General features: G+C 41.4%; 1 protein-coding gene across 1 annotated transcript; it reads right to left on the bottom strand.

Annotated features, from left to right (window-relative positions):
* Positions 1-212: 212 nt before the first annotated feature.
* Positions 213-17,947, bottom strand: T265_11795 (hypothetical protein; the record flags this gene model as incomplete). The annotated part of the gene is made up of 2 exons (XM_009178557.1): positions 213-629; positions 17,864-17,947. The coding sequence occupies 2 exons, from the start codon at positions 17,945-17,947 to the stop codon at positions 213-215; spliced, it is 501 nt and encodes a 166-aa protein (XP_009176821.1).
* Between the last annotated feature and the right edge of the window lie 1,745 nt (positions 17,948-19,692).

Genomic DNA, 19,692 nt, shown 5'->3' with positions numbered 1-19,692 from the left:
GGCAGTTGGATTGCAAACGTTTCATCACCAATCGAGGTGACATCGTCAGTGCAGGGTGAATTCCTCCTCTTCTGCCCGTGATTATATAGCTTCTGAATAGTATCTGGCATTTCTGGAAATGGTCTTCGTGTAGTTTGATTGGTCTCCTGTGAATCTCACGTGGTCTCAATCTCCTGTGTCTGGTTGGTTCGTTGGGTGCAATCAGTTCGGCTTTATGTGGTTGTCATATTGTGATTCGGTCGTTTCCTTCTTGCTTTGTGGGGTGGGTTTTGCTCATTTGATCCGCCTTCTGTTTTTCGTGATTGTCTTCCTTTGACCCAGTCAGTCCGTTCCTTTTTCTTTACAACAGCGAATATGTCGTCTAAATATCGTACCCATATTTTCGGTTTGATATCTGGTAGTACGATTCGCTCCAGTTTCTGCATTGTAATTTCCGCGATGAATCCAGAGATTGGTGACCCCATTGGCGCTCCTTTGATCTGTTCGTAATATTCTCCATTGAACTCAAAGTAGGTTGTCATACACAATTCCAGTAGTTCACATATTTCTTCTTTTCCGAGCGTTCCGTTGATGTCTCCGCAGTCCAACTGCCAAGCTCGGCGAACAGACCAACAACCACTCAGCAACACCTGTTAGAATAGTATCTTCGATTGGAACGTTCCATGAACATTTTAGCACTACTTTTGTCTGCACTGAAACGCACAGAAACGCAATGGGTATCTAGAACCCACTTTGTGGGATTTGATGATAAACACCATTGTTGAACGCAACAAAAATAGGCATTTTATTTGACAGCTTCCTATTTGCTGCTGGTTTTTGGGTCGTATTTGTTTTGTAGAAAGGCTTATAGGCAATGAGCATCACACAATTAGATTAGCTACAGAACACAGAATGAGGCTGTGTAATTAGGCACAAATGTAAGAATTTCCCTTCTGCTTTACGTCCAAGCTGAAGATCATGCGACTGCCAATTCGCCCAACCCATAACGTAGGACGGTAAATCTATCTTATGCAAGGAATCTGACAGGAAACACGTCAATTTCAAAGAAAAACTCTATGGTCATCATCTCAGGCAATAAACCGACACTGTCGTTACTCCGCTGTCGTATAACCTCACACTCACCTCAAGTCAAAACAAACAAACACTTGACGGGAATGCATCTGAAACATGGGTTGTGTGGTACCCGCAACCTGAACATATTTCTGGATCCACTCGAATGATTATTGCCAAACAATTATTAGTGTTGCATCTATTAATTTTCAAACCAGCGGGATGCACACAAAACTTGCTTTATTTTGAGCGTGAATGTCAGCGCTAAGAGGGCATCACTGGGGTAATATGATTGGTGACGATGGCACACAGGAATGAATCAATTCGATCGCACACGACTTGTTCATTATTCGATGATATGCAAGCCTAATCGGCCTTCCGCAGAAGGCTCTCCTGGAATAACATTCTACAAAAAGTTTTCTCCGAAGGACATTTTGGGCCAACAAGTCATATGCGGTAATCGGTGGGTGAAATACCCTCTGTTGCAGACGCAAACTTTGTTAATATCAAGGCCCAAGATCCAAAGTTTGAAGCACAAGGAGGCGATAAAGGACGATTGCTGGGTCTCTTACTTCAGCTGATCGTAATTATTACGCTTGTAAAGATATTCGATAGCTGACTTTGTGGATTATAGAATCTTCTTCAAGGAGTTCTTGAAGTTGGGTACAAAGTGCTACTGACATTTTGCTTTTAGTTATTTTATACCAATTCCACCTTTGCAGTACCAAGAAGCTTTATCCTAAGAGGTAATGACTTTCGAAAATGTGTGCAACGGTTTTATTGAAGAGCGTGTCATTCGCAGATCTGTGCTTAGCCACCCAGATTTTTTTCTCAGGGACGCCTTTTGGCGGTCGACTTACCTAGTTACGACACTGGATCAGATGGTTATATCTATCACAGGAGAGCGAAATCTTCCGAAGGGCCTTTGACAGACATAGAATACACAACAAATTGGCGTCCCACAGAGAAATGTAAATTTGGTTGTTCCACGTACGGCCCTCCAGATTATATTGTCTATTTAAATTTAAGGTAAACTGAGACATCATCAGACGGGCCTTTGATTAGCGTAACATTCAGAGCGAAAGAATAGCCTGAGAAGTGAGCTTTTTCTACAAATCAGGCTTGTCCTCTTTGATGGATTCCAGTTCATCAATTTAGTTGCAACAGTAAGAGTTCTACCGACTTGTGTCCAAGCGTGGGTTTCTTGCAACTGTACACAGATGGCAATCCAAAGCACCCCAACAAGTTTACGACATCTTCGAGGACCTCCAATAACCACTGTAGGTAGGTGATGCACCGTGCACTCTAAGGACAAGCTGAGTGAAGCGCAAGGTAAAAAAATGTTGTGCTAAAAAGTGAGTATCCGGCTCGGCTGATTTACTGTCTACCAAGGAGTATCTCTCCCCATGTGGCCTTAGTCATTCTTCTTTGCCTCATTTGTCTTCTCAAGCCTACTGGAGTAAAGACCCACTGATGCACTGATGTAAATTGTATAACCGCGCGCCCAGTTTCATCTTACGGGACACTGCCTTGCAGAAACCGAATCACCCCTTTTCAAATGCAATAACTGTTTTTAAATGCTGTACGCATCAACGAATCTCTTCATAACTGTTCACTGACAATATTACTTGGGTACCGGGTCAGTCGAACAGACACAAGTCAAACATTGCTTTACCGCTTGTATAGGTGCGCTCAACTGTAAACTGTAGTTGTGAGAACGTCTGATAATTTCTAATGTTTCGACAATGTTTCAAACAGCCCTGAGAAACGCGTTGAGCTCTATTGATAACTATGGTCTCTACAATATGTCATCTCCACGACGAACAACTGGCTCAACGATTAATCTATAAGATGGCATCACCTGAATGCAAACTGGAAATCATATTTAAAATGTTCTTGGATGAACTGTTTTATTACAGGTATATCCTTGATCATTTACCACAATGTATTTGGAAAATACTGCACAATTCTGGTGTGTTTCCAAGCATTTGACCGACATTCTAATGTTTTCAGGGGAACAGTCAAATACTCTCTTAAACAGGTCAAGAAATTTACTCTAGACGTTGCGTAAACGGATGAAAGCGTTGCACGGATAAACGTTTTTTATGGCTAATATATGGATTCATTCTGTTTTCCCCGCAGCTTTGAAAGGTACTCTGCACTAAGGCATTTGTGACCCACCGATTTACAATCTTAGATTGTATGAATCACGAAGTTCCCGTTTCTGGAGATTGTTCAGGTTACATTACCTTACAGCGCATAATAAAGAATCTTGTTCAGACACACAACTTGTGTATACCTTGAAAAAAACTTTCCTTGGCTGTCGGCCTCACCCACCCTACTCTTAGATGGATGGTCGCATGCCGCGAATTTGATGCCTTACAAAACCTGATGCCACATGTTGAAACATAAGAGCGTGTGAGCCAAGTGAATCACTGATGTCACGATTTTGTCGGTAATTTGTGAACAGCATATGACTTTACTGGCGTGCATCGCTCGTATTATTACCTGAAGTGCATTGTATAGGATGCCTTGGTTGTACAGAGATTTTTTTAGTTTGCGATTCGATTCACCCAGATCAATTAGTCATCTTTGTTCATCATGTTGCAGTTGAGTAATCTATTACTGCTTAATGAAATGAAAAAAACAAATTGTTGTCATAGAAAGTTACTTCTGACTCCGAGACGCACTTTAAGGCTTATGGATATGCAAAGCCCGCCACATTAATTAGAACTATGTTAATTTGCCTGTAACTTTGCTTAATTCCCCAAATGGTTGGAGACCTCTCATTTGGTTTACATTGAACGCTTTTTATGAAATTAGAAGGCAAACGCAAGCCTGACACCTATCGGAGAAATGTCAACTGTAAAGCGAAGGTTAATGTAGATTTCACTTTTGATATATGATTTAACTGGAACTTTTTCCAGATTTGGAACTTTGCCGTAAATCCAGACGATCACTTTGATGTATCTTGAGCGTATCTCCAAGGAAGGGGCGTGTAGATTTTGGTGTGAAATCGAAGCCTAATATTGTAATATAAACCATTGCATTAGTGGCTATAATAGAGGTTTTTTGTGACGCAGCTAGTAAAATATTCTGACATCTCATCATCACTATCCATCAGACACGAGGTATATATGTGAAGGCTGGTGGATTCAATCATCTCAGCAATCTGTCTTTTCTCTGCGATAAATGCCTTTAGGACCCATGAATAAGTGGCCTTATTTCTTCGGTGATCTAATTACCGAAAAAGAACTTTTCATCCCCCTGTAATAATTACAAAGAATATGGCAAAAATTAATCTAGGACAATCGGTTTTTTTTCTAGCTACGTGCGACCGCAACATAAACCTAATTGACGGTCTTGGGGAAAAAGGCGACTAAATAATCACGAACCAGGTAACTCGTATTTGTTGATAGGTAAATAAATCCTAAGCAGTTACAAAGGGACAATAAAAGATGAAGTCAAAGTGCATCAGGTGAGTGAGGACCAGTGGAAAACCTATTTGATGTTGCACTCGCGAGACAGCTGAAATACTGCGCTTAAAATGCAGCAGCTCACACTAACCACCGGACCGCCTGGCCAACTCTGTATCCCTGATGGTCCATCGGTGATTTCGATTGCAAAGTGTGATGCAAACGTCATTCAGCGCAGGATCAAAGAACCGAGTAGGAGAATTTGTGGGCAATGCAAGGCATCTATTCTCTTCTTTTGTCTACAAATCTGCCAACTGTACAGTAGACAAAATATTTGCTGTCGTCTTTTTCCGTTAACTTACTGAAACACCCCACGTGAATTGCAGGTATACGCAAACACTCTCGAAAATTCTAAGTCAAAAACCTAGTGTATTTTTTACTCAGACAAAAAGAAACGGTAAGCGGAATTGCGGTGATCGGACATTTCATATACATAAGCTGTGAATTTTTCAAGGTCTGAGCAGTGTACGCTCCAGAAACTAAAAGCTTGCTTTTTTTTCAAGATTTTGGGCACGTGTGCAAAAATAATGTCTCTAATTTATTGGATGACTATCGCTCAGGGAGGTTACGCTTGACACCAAAGTGAGCCACTGTTTTCTTCATTAGAAATGGCCCCAAATCTGTTGGTTAGCTCCTTTGAACACATTAAATTTTGGTCAGCTTTTGGTGAGAAATCTGTCACGCTTAATAACTGTCTTCAGCTCCGACAAGTTGGCTTCTCTTATTAGTAATTGATTAGTGACTGGGACCGATTATATTTCTGGAGTTGATTGCCAAACACACGTAAAGTAATCTGTAGACATTGTGTTGGTAATATACACCTGTTTTCTAGGTTGTTAGGATAACACGTCACCCCTCGCAACCGCTATGGCACTCCACCTGAAAATCTCTCGAATATTTAATCACTGGTTTAAGGATGGTGAGGACAAACACGTTTCAAATAAACGTCTGTATATGAGAGAAATTTCATGTGCATGGGGTTCTTGTTAGTCAAGTCATAATGCACCTGTGTGTGTACCAAATTACGACTTTGTAAGTCTACTGGGTTTTCTTGCTAATGCTCTAAAACAATTTTGGGTGCCATGGTACAGAATGACCAATGCAAACGTCAAATCTCAGTACTCGAATGCCTAAGTTTCTGTGATTTCGGCCGTTTTCCTCTCCAATCCCAATTCTAGGTTCGTTTTTAAACCGTTGTATCCCTTAATGGGCCGTTTCCCCCTGTTGGATGAACAGGATGAGTCCGGTGTGATAACAGACAGCACAAGTGGTTAAGTATGCCGTTTAGTCTCTCCGTGACCCTAAATATTGCAGTCATGATCTCCTCTTGGTTTGCTTTTAAAACACCGGCCGTTAGAAGTTGTCTACCACATTTAACAGAAGTCCCACAATATTCTGCCTTTGGAAGAGATCATTCGTCTATCCTGCTTTATTCAAATTTTGCCGTATAGACGTGCACTCTCAACCATAAAAACTGCTTTTGAAAGGCAAACTGAACCTTACGAGATTCTCCTATGGAAGACTTCAACTTATCCCGCGAATCCGAATGGCAAGCACGGCTAAACTAATAATAATAATAATAATAATAATAATAATAATAGTAACTAAATATTGACCTAATCTGTCAAAAAGCAAGCCGTCAAAGCCTCATCACGTTTACACATGGATAAAATTCATCCGCTTTGGGGATTCGGTAATATTCTTTTCACAAAGCCACACCAAATAGCTTTGGAAGTGTACATATTCGGAAGGGCCCAGAAGGTGTTCAAAGTTCCGGAAATCTGACTCGCACATTCCATCGGTCCGGCTGCTCTTGCGGTTAAGTGTAAGTGCATCAAACTTTTGGGCTCGTCCTCGAGCGAGCCTGGAATATTGCTCTCAAAGGTAAAACTGTGGAATGTGCCGCAGATCAATTTTCTGCCCTAGGAAGTAAACCCCACTGGAAAGTGTAATCTGACCTCTACTTGGCAGATTTACAACCGAAGAGATTATCTACGTTTTGTACAGATATACTCACAGCTTGTCTGGTGTCTATCCAGACTTTTTGCTATTGTCCACAAAGGAATGTTGTACCTCCTATTTTACTACGCCGGCATCATGTGTGACGTCGCTTAGTTCGAACATTGTGTGATATTAAACCTTGAGTACCTTGAGTATGCCTTGCGCATTTGCGTCACAAATTAGAGGAAACCTTCCCCAAAAAGTTGAAGTTTCTGGTTGAAAAACTCGTCATCCACCTGTCCGTTCTACGTGCATATCCATTTGCGGTTAGTTCGAACTTTGCACAACTGCTGTCCACAAGGTAAAGAATCCAACCCAAGAGTGTTCGTTCAAATATGAGACGAGGAAATACGGGGAGCTAATATATAATTCCAAAATGATGAATCGTTAGGGCGAAATTTCGCATCTACAAAAGACTTCTTGGGTTCCCAACCTCGAACCTCTGGCATGCAAGAAAATACGTTACATTTAGCTGACGACCGCTCGCTATAGAAACCTAAATTACTCCATTTAAAGAGGTTTGAAATGCCCCCTTAGAAATAACGATTGCTCTTCAGAAATACCGTGCGCCAACTCAATGACTTTGCTATTTGTGTCGAACGGAATACTCGTCTGTCACACACTCCTAGTCAGCTGGTCCCAAAATAGTCTAAGAGCTTAAACCCGGTTTTTGATTTGTTATTTGTGATGAGCTTTGTAGAATTTACATCTCTTTTTCAATGATATCAACGCCACCGTCAAAGCCTCATCACGTTTACACATGGATAAAATTCATCCGCTTTGGGGATTCGGTAATATTCTTTTCACAAAGCCACACCAAATAGCTTTGGAAGTGTACATATTCGGAAGGGCCCAGAAGGTGTTCAAAGTTCCGGAAATCTGACTCGCACATTCCATCGGTCCGGCTGCTCTTGCGGTTAAGTGTAAGTGCATCAAACTTTTGGGCTCGTCCTCGAGCGAGCCTGGAATATTGCTCTCAAAGGTAAAACTGTGGAATGTGCCGCAGATCAATTTTCTGCCCTAGGAAGTAAACCCCACTGGAAAGTGTAATCTGACCTCTACTTGGCAGATTTACAACCGAAGAGATTATCTACGTTTTGTACAGATATACTCACAGCTTGTCTGGTGTCTATCCAGACTTTTTGCTATTGTCCACAAAGGAATGTTGTACCTCCTATTTTACTACGCCGGCATCATGTGTGACGTCGCTTAGTTCGAACATTGTGTGATATTAAACCTTGAGTACCTTGAGTATGCCTTGCGCATTTGCGTCACAAATTAGAGGAAACCTTCCCCAAAAAGTTGAAGTTTCTGGTTGAAAAACTCGTCATCCACCTGTCCGTTCTACGTGCATATCCATTTGCGGTTAGTTCGAACTTTGCACAACTGCTGTCCACAAGGTAAAGAATCCAACCCAAGAGTGTTCGTTCAAATATGAGACGAGGAAATACGGGGAGCTAATATATAATTCCAAAATGATGAATCGTTAGGGCGAAATTTCGCATCTACAAAAGACTTCTTGGGTTCCCAACCTCGAACCTCTGGCATGCAAGAAAATACGTTACATTTAGCTGACGACCGCTCGCTATAGAAACCTAAATTACTCCATTTAAAGAGGTTTGAAATGCCCCCTTAGAAATAACGATTGCTCTTCAGAAATACCGTGCGCCAACTCAATGACTTTGCTATTTGTGTCGAACGGAATACTCGTCTGTCACACACTCCTAGTCAGCTGGTCCCAAAATAGTCTAAGAGCTTAAACCCGGTTTTTGATTTGTTATTTGTGATGAGCTTTGTAGAATTTACATCTCTTTTTCAATGATATCAACGCCAAGGTTTTTCATCTACTGTAAGGATATATTTGTCGTGCTGTAGTATTTTACTCATTCCTGATAGAGTTACCAAAACGGTAAACATTTCACTAGCACCCAAAAAAAGCTCACACAACGCGAGATCTGAGTGTTCCCATATGGAGATATTTCATCGGTGGTTGGACAGACTCATGTAGACGTTAGGCTTCTTTATTCCGACCAGTAAGGAATTTCTGGACTATGTTCTATCATGTCTGTCCGACCAGTAGGAATTTCTGGAGTATGTTCTATCATGTCTGCTGTTGAGCACGTAGTTAAACAAGACCGAACCAGTTGAAATGGACCAACTGGACAACAGCTAGCTCTCATTTCTGGTGGACACAGAGTAACCGGACCCTCACAATAAATATCAGTGCTAGTTTACAAAACTAATGTGAAACTCACTTAGTCTGGCCCGTAACATTATTTGGGGAGTGGCTGCTAAGCCAGCGCGCAAAGCGTAACTTTACTGCACGATGGCATCGTGACGATACAGTCACTAGTAAAGTACCGTTTTCTCTAAAAAATATTCACCGTTTCAGAAAATTTGGGGGTCTGGTCGACGATTACTGACGAACTATAATGACGGCCATATGACCACCACCTACTGACGCTATGTATCTGGAAACCCTCATTGTTCTTTAAGCGCAAAACCTCCAGTGTGTCTTAAGATCCCCTTAGTTGGCCATATTATCTGCAAGCGAGTTGTTTGTCCAAAATCGATCTGTCTAATAATACTTACATACTTGCCGATAGAATGTGAAAATAACCACTTATACAGAGTTTATGGTCACTTTATCTTGCATACAGTGGTATTACAATTAATAACGCATTAACGGCTGAAGCTAGCCCTCTCGTTTCTACTGTTTTCTCTAGGATGCTTGAATGGGTTTTGATTAAATATCATTTTTCAGAAGCCGAGTCAATCAGCCCGATGCCCTCGTCTCAATTGTATAGGCATACATCAAGTTGTGGGACAACAATTTACGGATATTACTCCATCTATTTTCTTTAAATACAGGTGAATAAGTGAGGCTTCTGGTCGCTTTTACGTTTAACAATTTTCCTCTTGACCACGAGCTGACCTCTTGTTGACCATGATCACGGTGCCAACTAATGCCCTCTTGCCTTGCCCATAAGGTGTAGCGTTGTGAACTGTCCAAAAATTTGGATTCTTAGTTTCCCACGATTTAATTTGGTCATTCTGTAGGTCCGAGTTCTGGGCCGATCATGGTCCAAGTGCCTCGAGGGCGGTCATGGTTTCAAAAGTCCGATGATCCTCAAAATTGAGAAAACATGTAAAAAATCTTTTGACTTTTGCTACAGACTAGATTTAATCGTGGAAAAAGGTTTCTGTAGAGATTCCACTATTTTTAGGCATCAGTAGCATCAACAACTTTATTCACAAGTTGTTCACATAATCAGCAATCCCAACAGTATTTATTAATTACTTGTAACACCTCTCTGAAATGTCGAACACAATTGGCGTTTTTTCGAGCGTTTGAACGTCCCAATATATGAAAATGAACAAATCTGCTCAAGGAGACCCATGAAATGCTTTTGTCGCTAATTCCTGTTTACCTAATGTCCAACGTATCTATTTGCAACCTGGTATTCTCCTAGGCGGTCAGCTGATTAGACCTGTCGTTTTGTTTTCCTGGATGCCATATTGTATAAACCAATTTCTGCTGTCACAGGCAGCGGAAACATGTTTCACCAAAAGTATGCGTATATATGTTGAGCCACCATCTTTAGACATCTGGTCGTACTCTGCTTTTTTGATGGTTCGCAAAACCTGACATCACTTGTTGAACCGTAAGGGCGTGTGAATAAAATGGACCCCCGTGTGGCCGACAGATTTGTGGGCACTATATGTTGTGACATCACCTGATGGCTAAGCAGTGGTTATTAGTTTATTAAGTAAACTATACGCAGTACTCTAATGGAGCGGTGTTTTTGCTAGAGTGCACCGCAAATCATGAGCTAGTCATCATTCATTATCTTGCCGTAGTTAAAGAATCTGTTACTAGCCGCGGAACCACAAAACTCAGGGCTGTCAGTGGGGATTTATTCAAAATGTAGTGTGGCGTTTTGGAGCGTTTTGGAGCCACATATACCTCTAAATGAATTTAGGCTACTAATTGCCAAAATAATTGCATGTAGTAAAATTAATTTACGCCCAACGTAACCGCAAACCGTAAATTTGCTGTATTGACTTCTTTACTCCCGAACCATCTGGGACGCTTCACCTTCCTCGAACAAACAAATCCAACAGTTTATTCAAAACTGTGTGGCCATGTTGATTCATCCTAAATGGGATTACAACTGCATATCCATCCCTCGTGAAGAGCGCTGCACTGTTTTAGCGCAAGCAATTTTGTCAAAGTAACTATTGCACCATGGGTTACATTTCATGCTTCCCTTGCCGCAACCGGTGGTACTTTCTAAACTTAAATCATCATCGGACCACTTAGAGACGTGCAAGACCATTGCAATGGTCACATTCATGTAAATGGAGCAACCATTTCAAGGTAAATTTACTCTAGCAGGAAAACAAATCAGACAACTTTATTGACTAGTGGAATAAACAACTGCAGAAAGCATCTTTTTCGGTGTTCCGCGGAATTACGGAGGTCATTAGAATGCATCTAGAAGTGATCGCATAGCTCCGCTGCCACATTGCGATCATCCTGTACTTCGGGAATTTAAAGTTTGAAAACTGAGCGTGCCATCCTCTGGCATTTTTGGTGTGCCTAGACATACAACAATTTTCATTCTGTGAGTTATTTGGAATAGAGGTGGGAAGCAAACCGACTGATCAAGTCACTGTTCCAGATAAAAAACGTTTCGTTTGGTCGTTATTGAAACAACAATCTACGGAAAAATCACTCGTGAACAACTCGCTGCATCTGTCAAAATTATCTTGGTACCGTAAAACTCTAACTGCATTTTACCCATCTCTACATGTGGCTGATATTCAAAGTTCAACGTAGATTTCACCTTGATTCGATGCCTTATAATCATGTAACTGGTTACCAGCAAGGCTGGGCACATGGCTTTTGTAGTTATTTGCACAAATGAGAAATAAGCAGTTCACTAAACGAATACAGGTGTAGACATCGGCCTTGACACTTCTGAAGCTATATTGTCATTTCACCACACGTCCAGCACAAACTATTCAAACTTTTCGGCTCCAGAAAGAGTAATATATAATCCATTTCAGCTCTTTTGTCCTTAAATTGAAGGAATGCTTTTGTTGAGTTGTAGCCTTACGCCAAAATTTTCCCGAAGATCTTCAATCGACAACAGTTTGTATGAGCTTCCTTGGATTGCCACATGGGAAAAGGAGATGATTTAAACTGCAGCGGTCTGAAACCCACTATTTTCAAACTAGATGCCTTATAATCACGGCAGGTCCATGTATTACTGGCTCTAATTTCCGGAGAGTCAACTGTGCGTTTTTGTGAAAAAATCATAGACTAGTTTGGAGGACGTGCGTGGCGCAGAACGTGGAATCTTTTATGAACTTTAGGACTCACGATAGGCCAACAGCGAGGCAACCTAAGAGGTTGATGTGTTTATATAATGTTGAGATTTGAATATCGTATTCACGGCTTGTGGTTATCAATCACACCAAATGCTTAGGCGAGCTGTTTGGGTAAAACAGACAATACTACTAATTTAGTCCCAAATGTTTAGAAGTAGTGGGTAGTGTGACGACTGAAGATAACAATAGCATTGGGAAAAACGCAGCAAGGACGGTAAATTTGTGTATGTCCAGAAAATCGTTTGGAATCCGGTGGATGACCATGAATGTAGGTATAAATATGTTCAGAAGTTTGAACCACTTAGATCAAAGAGAACAAGGCAGCAAACTAAACCAACGCCACACAGCCACCCACAAATCGCGAACTGTTTTCTCCGTGTATACCCGTCGGGATTTCACGGTTCAAATATGTAACAACACGGGCCACAAATCAAGCTTCAGAAACGCAAACACTAGTATTGAATCGTTTGCTTCATCACAAGGTGCAGCTTTTAAGTTGTGCATTTTCCCTAAACATATAACTCATACCCAGAAAAGACAATATCTCCTATTTCTTGCTCTGCACCAGATCCATTGATGTGGATGAAAATTATGCAGTGACATTTTGTTCACGAGCGCTGGTCAGTGCAGCACTGTGTCGACGTTTGGCTAGTCCTACCCGCAGTGAGAAACATGTGCTAGGTACTGTTAGGAAGCTAGAATTTCTGTTCGAGAAGGTAACGTCTACAGTGAATACCCACAAACAGCAGGCCAAACACTCACATCTGGAAAGTCTAGTATTTACAAGTTATACAACACCTAAGAGCAGAAAACCTGTCTGCATCTTTAAACCGCCTGGGCATCACAACTCGTTTTGTAAGCCTTGGAAATAGGCGAGATCATTAAACTACTTATGACTTATGCTGTGAATATAATGGGACGCCGATACGTTTTTGGAATAAAGGGCGATTACGAATGATGTTCAGTGTGAATGGGGGTATATATCCAGTCTCCCTCTAGGTATAGTCTAAATTGCGTAGTTTCCGATTAAATAAATATACAACAGTAACTAGAAGAGAAACAAAGCAGCTCATTTAGAACCTAATTCTCTATAGAGGAAAGTGTTAGTAGCTCAAATAGCAAGGATGGTGGTTGGCTTGTTCGCTGAGCTGTGCAATTTGATTGCAAACGTCCCAATTGAGGTAACATCTTCAGTGCGATATTAGGGAGCGTAATGGTGCGTAGCAGTGGGTTAGTAGTTGTGCTCAGACCAAGGCGTAGTTTGCCCAATATTTCTGACCTGCTTTGAGTTGCAACGCATTTCTGAGGCTCTTAGCGTGTATTCACTCGAAGTAATTAGACATTGTTACCAGGGTCAAAAATGAGATGTAAGAATTATCACTTCTGATCACTTCGAATTAGAAACTACTCAATCTTGCTTCATGTCGGAGTTTGCAAAATTTTCGGGCCCGCAAAAGTTTCTGACCGATTTAGAATCTTTCCATGGCAAATAAATTTGGAAGTTTGACAAGATTTTCGCGCAAAGCATCTTAATTTGCAAACATTCTTTTTGGATTTCATGGCCACCCGAACTGAAGTCCAATGAGTTAGGTGCATTAGGCCGTGTATACAAGAAAAAAATGTGTATGGTATTAAACTGCCACACTAAATAGAAGTGAGCCACGGCTGTCTTTCTAGAGAGAACTAAAGAAAATGTTGAAAGTCTATTTTTACGAAATATACTGAATTTTATGGATGCCTCCCGTCAAATTAACACATCTTTGGTCACTATTTCCTTGTGAATCATGGTCACTCCACCAAGTAAGTCACTGAATATCAACAAGTTGTTTGGGCTTAAATTCACGAATTATAGTGTCTGTATATCCTAAGCTTGCAAGTTACGGATGTCTTTAGTGATGTTATGAATGGCGATAGGACGGATGTGGGACGCGCGATGAGGTTGGAAGCTACTCGTGTTACTTAAAGGATAACACCCTGTATAAGTATAGACACCAGCGTCTTTGATAAGGTTAGGCGGACTGTGACGAAGCTGCAGAACAAAAAATCAGTACCTGATCCCCTTGAGAAACAAGCCATTCTCTTCTAAACTAGGTAACACTTGGATAAAATGCCATGAGACCACCTTAGTCTCTCATATAAAAATATCAGGAAGATCAAATCCTTCAAGGTTTATGAATATTCACAGGTTATGGAATAACCATTTTACCGCTGCGTCTAGCTAACTGATGCCTAAAGACAAATATCTGATTGTGAACAAGCTTATTGGTTGTCACGAAGAGACAAAATAGAATGAGGAAACATGCTGCGAAGTAAAACGGAGGAATATCTGTTTGGAACTGGAAGCATCAGGCATTTTTCGGACAGATGAGTTAAAATTCGACCGAAGGCCCAGGAGAGTTAGAAAATGTATCGAAGATTATTGAGTTTCTCAAATAGGCGAACATTTTTCTTCGACTCCTTGTGTGTTTATTCGAAAGCTCCTGAACAAATGACCCCTCGTCCAAACGCCTTGTTTAGTTCGTTAGTACCAGTGCAATAGTTGAGGTTTCTCACGCCGACTGAACCTCAGCATGTTACTTCTATTCTAATTGATTCACCTGACACAAGATCTTGAACCAGTTACTGATTGACAGTCATTTGGTGAAGAGGTCACTCGGGTCACCGTAGGGTAAACTCTGCATGCGTGAAACCATATGCCTTATGGATGTGTGAGACACAGAACGGATAGTTTTGTAGATCAATTGATCGCGTGTCCTCATTTTGGCTTATAATTAAAATCCAACACCTAGAAGAGTGAATGGAGTTCAGGAGCGGTGTTATGACCTAATTGCATTCCTTTAAAGATATTTCGGTCGCGTTATGAGACCAATGCAGAATACTTTGAAAGTCCGTTCAAAATATATCGGTGAATCATCGCTAATGTGTGGAGAGTCACTAGAAATATTCCTTTGATACCGTGCTTGGCTTCAGTGATGCATGCAAACAGGATCAGCCACACTCCTCACAGATACATGGCACTGAGGACGGGTAACACGGTGAATGACCAGGATACATAGAACACTTATGTCAACATCAACAAAATTTCAAAAGTATTTTGATTCGTCGTGTAAACCAAGGTCGATCAGCCGTTATTTTCAGTTTTTGTTCCGGCTACTCATGAGTAGCTTAATTTATGCATGTTTATTACAACACCATTTTGCTTCCTTGGCGCTCGTTGCATGCTTAAGTTGTCTTTATCCCCTGATAACATTCTATCTGGTTTCGCTTAACAACTTTGCATTAGCTCTATTTATTTTCTATTGTGCGCACTGACGGGAAGCGAACTTTGCTTACTCGGATGGTAGGCGAGCGTGCTACTCGCTACACGAACTTAACGTCTCGGGAGGTGTTATTTTGTTTCCTTTACACCGTATCCTCCAGATAGCCCGTTTCGGGTTTTTTTAAAAGGACATAAGAGCGCATTCCCATTTGACACCTAACTTCTTCTGATGCATCACGCGTTCAGCCAAAGATATCTACATTACCCGTCGAATAATCTGGGGAAAATTAAGTTATGTGTACCGAAAAGTACATTTCCTACACAAATGGGAAGTCATGGCGCTGAACGTTAAAAATGTATTAATTCAGGATTTCCCCACCACAGGATATAACAATACACGAGGAATTTCCGTGGCTAACATGGTTGGATAGTATTGGTTAACCATCACCTTTCATCGGCGGTGAACAAAATTTGTACACACGCAACTTGTCATAAAACGTGTACATCATTGGAGGTCTAACGGACCTCCAGTTTTGAGCGATTCGTGATTCGGCCACTCTCCCACCCTCTTCCTGGAAACGTACCCAACATTCTTTTGAATGAACTATGGAAGAAGCCGAAACATCTCATTGGTGGGTCAACAATGTGGGACAATGTTTTGGGGAACGTAAACATAATACAGGAACAAACAATGGCCTCATTTGATGTAAACTCACTATTCACTAATGCTTACCTCGATTCCACCAAGACAACTGCAGCCAAATTTTTCGGCAACCCCAGCATGCCAACTGGTTCACTGGAGAAAAAACCTCTGCCGCTTACTCAACATATGCCTGATCACATATTTTGAGTTCAGTGGAGAATATTATGAACAGCTACGAAGAATACCAATGGTGTCGCCGATTTCAGGATTCATTGCGGAAATCACGATGTGAAAGTTGGAACAAATTGTATTGCGCTATATAAATCCCCAAATATGGCTCCACTACGTGGACAACACTTTTGTGATCATCAAAACGAGCGAATGGCGAAGAGTAAGTCAAATATTAAGCGTTTACGACGACACCAAATCGACAATCAGTGAAGAAAGCGAGGGAAAAGTGGCATATCCGGACGTCCCCACCACAGCTACAGGAAGGCAGCACATACCGACCGAATCCCGAGCTACCGCAACAGCCGTCCAAATTGCCACAAATAAGCCTCAATTCGGAAACTTTTCAAGCGGATCGAGACGCACTGCAGCACAACAGAATCCAAGATTAAAAAGAAAACATCCATACGAATAGTGTGGGGGTGCTATTCATTAGCCGATCTCATGGTTTAATCGATGTGTATACTCTGAATAACAAAGTTTTCGAGCCTCTCAGATCGGAACATTTTCCAAAGAGATGTGGGTCTTGTTCTGGCTTATTTTTTCCTATAATATTATTACATAAACCATGCACAGATTCTCTTGTATCTCACTAGTCTGTTGATCGTCTTCGGTTGGCATCTCACTGTGTTTAGGTGACGTGATCCAAAAACTCCTTGGACAAAGACTCACGCTAGTATGCCATTACTTCCTCTAAAATTGGGGCATACTTGAATAGATTTATTTGATCAGCATACAACATATAATTGCACTCAGACGTTTGGGACCCATGGGGCCGCTGGATCCGCCTTAGGCGGTTTGCTGTTCCAGAATTCATCATCCACTTACAACGATATGCCAACTTTAGTCATTTCTCACTGTTACTTTGGTCGAAATGCACCTAACAAAGTTGGAGAGCATTAAGTAACTGCAGACAAATAAAATTAGTGTAAGCCAATCGTGAAGCGAGCGCCGAGCAAACCAGAGGACAAAATAGCGACCCGTATCAGACATTCAATAAAGACTTGCGGTACTACAGCATTAACAACCGATCACAGTTCATTAGGTCTTAAGACGCTGAGTTCATATTACCGGAATCGCCAGATTTAAGTGAGCACAGTTCCCTGTTTGTTTTAGGAGCAAACGGAGTCGAAAAAGGGTCGGCGCAGTATTTCACCCAACTGTCTCCCGTTTAGAGTGAACATGCCAAAAACGGACGAGATTTGAATGCTATTCAAGGTCACAGAGTTTCAACAAATTTATCCTTATAAGCTACAGCAGTACGCAATTTTGGTTGCACGCGAAAGTAGAAAAACACAAAAAGAGATCGAAAGCTTGCACAGCGCCAGTGTTAGTCCGGCTGCTGTTTGTAGCTTCCTGGTTACTGTAGACGTAACATTGCTCAACCGATTTCGTTCACACATATGACAGCTTTCGGCTTAGGACCAGTGACAAATATAAATGGGAGTTTTTATTCCCCTTTCTGTTCATCCTCATCCTGACAAACTCACATTTAATGATACAATACCGTGCGCAAGCCACGAAGTACAACGCCGTTTGACTTTGTATTGCACACCAGTTGCCCATGCCTGGTTTTATATTTTTACTCCGGTCTTGGTAAAAGATAGTAATATATAGGTATAATCATTGAAGTTTGCACTTTTGTGCTCTTTAAATCAGGACATATACACTTATTAGTTTTACTTCAGTGCCAGAATAGTCGCAGGTTGTTCATCCAGCCCAAAGTATGCTTCGATGTGACGGGAAGGAAAGGGTAGTTCAGTCTCGATTCCACAGCGGTCCTTGGGGAAGTGATGGTTTCTTTCTTACTTCGCTCTGTGAGTCTGTATTATTCGTGGTGCTTGCATCGTTTATCTGCTTTTCCGAATTAAACACATGTACCCCTGGGGCCATTTCCGGACTTCGGATTGGAGAATAAGTAGACAAGATATGCATTAAGTGGTGACTGGTGAATATAGAACTCTGTAGTGCGAGAATTGCTGGGGAGAACAAAATCGCTGTTCATCTTCCTTTATATCACTTTTCATGAATATGATATCCGGTCATGAAATTTTACCGCAACTTCAGAAGTATACTTTGAATACCAAAGCATACATTGACCTTTGGGCTTCCCGTGCGGTCTTTGTCCTGTGGTATCAATCCACTATTGTAATAGAACACGTACAGATGGGCGTATTCCTCCATTCCTGACACACGTACAGCAACAGACATGTGTAAACATTCAGTGTCCCTCACAGCTAAGGTGCATAGAAATAACATATTTTTCCGCATACTCCCGATTATTACCTGTGAAGCCAATTTTTCCAACTATAGCCACCGAATTTGAGTTTACCCCACCATTTATTGCTGGTCACTTAAGGTTGGTTTGTGACGTTCAAAGCGGAAGTCGGTAATCAAGGGTAAATATCGTCAAAGGCAATGTAGTTTACCGAAAATGTCGCAATTTAATTACAAAGTTTTGTTAACCCGATGAAACAAACGGGATAAAAGTGTGTGTACTTTATTCCGCTATAGGATGCAGAGTTAGCAAGTGGTTTACTCCGAAGCATAAACTGAAATGATGACGTACAACGGTCTTTGGCTTGTTCACTGAGCTGGGTGGTTTGATTGCAAACGTTTTACCACCAAGTGATGTGACATGATCAGTGCGTTATTGGGGAGCGTACTGCAACGAAATTACCCAGCTCAGCGAACAAGCCAACGACCATCCACTCTACCTGAGTTACCAACATTTTCCTCTTTAAATGACGCACAACGTTAACAAAATATGGATTGGAGAGGTGGGTTTAAATGGGTAAGGAGGTTTCGATTCGGCGCGTGAGGGATTTAAAATAAAGGAAGGAACATCAATCCGAGTTTCCCAACTCGCCGATGTGCGCCAGCGTGCCATATATTGTACACAATTTCAAAGATCCCATAGAGCTGTTCGTGGTTCAGAAAATTTTCGATGATCTTGGATGAAGAAGGCGAGTTGCTGAAACCAGTATGCAATAAATTATTGTGACCTTTTATGTCCAGGACACTTTACAAAGCTACCGAGTCGATATGGAATAAAACTTATTTGGATACCCTCCAACAAATTGTTTTAGTCCGCCTAAAACGTCATGGAGAAATGATTGATGTGCTTCGCCCCTATGTTTCACCTTTTCCTCGCCCGCTGATTTAACCAGTGACGACACAGATTTGTTATTCATGTCTATATGAGAAATATCCAGCGCATAATCCCCAAAAGTAGTGTGCGTATCATCCCGGAAAGCACACGGAAGATGACTCTCTACGTCTGGGAAACAATCGGAACCTCATATCAAAGTGATTTATTGTTCCGTCCAAATAAAGACTAAATTGTGCACGTTTGTAACACCCAGATAAAAATGCCATCCAAATTTGCAGTCCAAAGTGAACCCCGAAACGGAAGCTAGAACCCTGTTTGCCGACATTACCAAACACACTCGTTTCAGGAGAAGAATCGCCAGGTACCTTATTTAACGTCCAGTAATGTCGTAAACGTTTGCTGAAACAAAGCATTGAAACCAATGGAATGTCAGTGATAGCAAGTCTGTTCAAATGGCGCATGTTCAGGTAACTAAACAGCTGGCCCTCGATAATCACTGGCCGCAGATATTCTAAAATTGCCACTA

Source organism: Opisthorchis viverrini (genome assembly GCF_000715545.1).
Source record: "Opisthorchis viverrini unplaced genomic scaffold opera_v5_590, whole genome shotgun sequence".
In the NCBI taxonomy this organism is placed as follows: domain Eukaryota; kingdom Metazoa; phylum Platyhelminthes; class Trematoda; order Opisthorchiida; family Opisthorchiidae; genus Opisthorchis; species Opisthorchis viverrini.
This window is presented reverse-complemented; position numbering and strand designations above follow the sequence as displayed.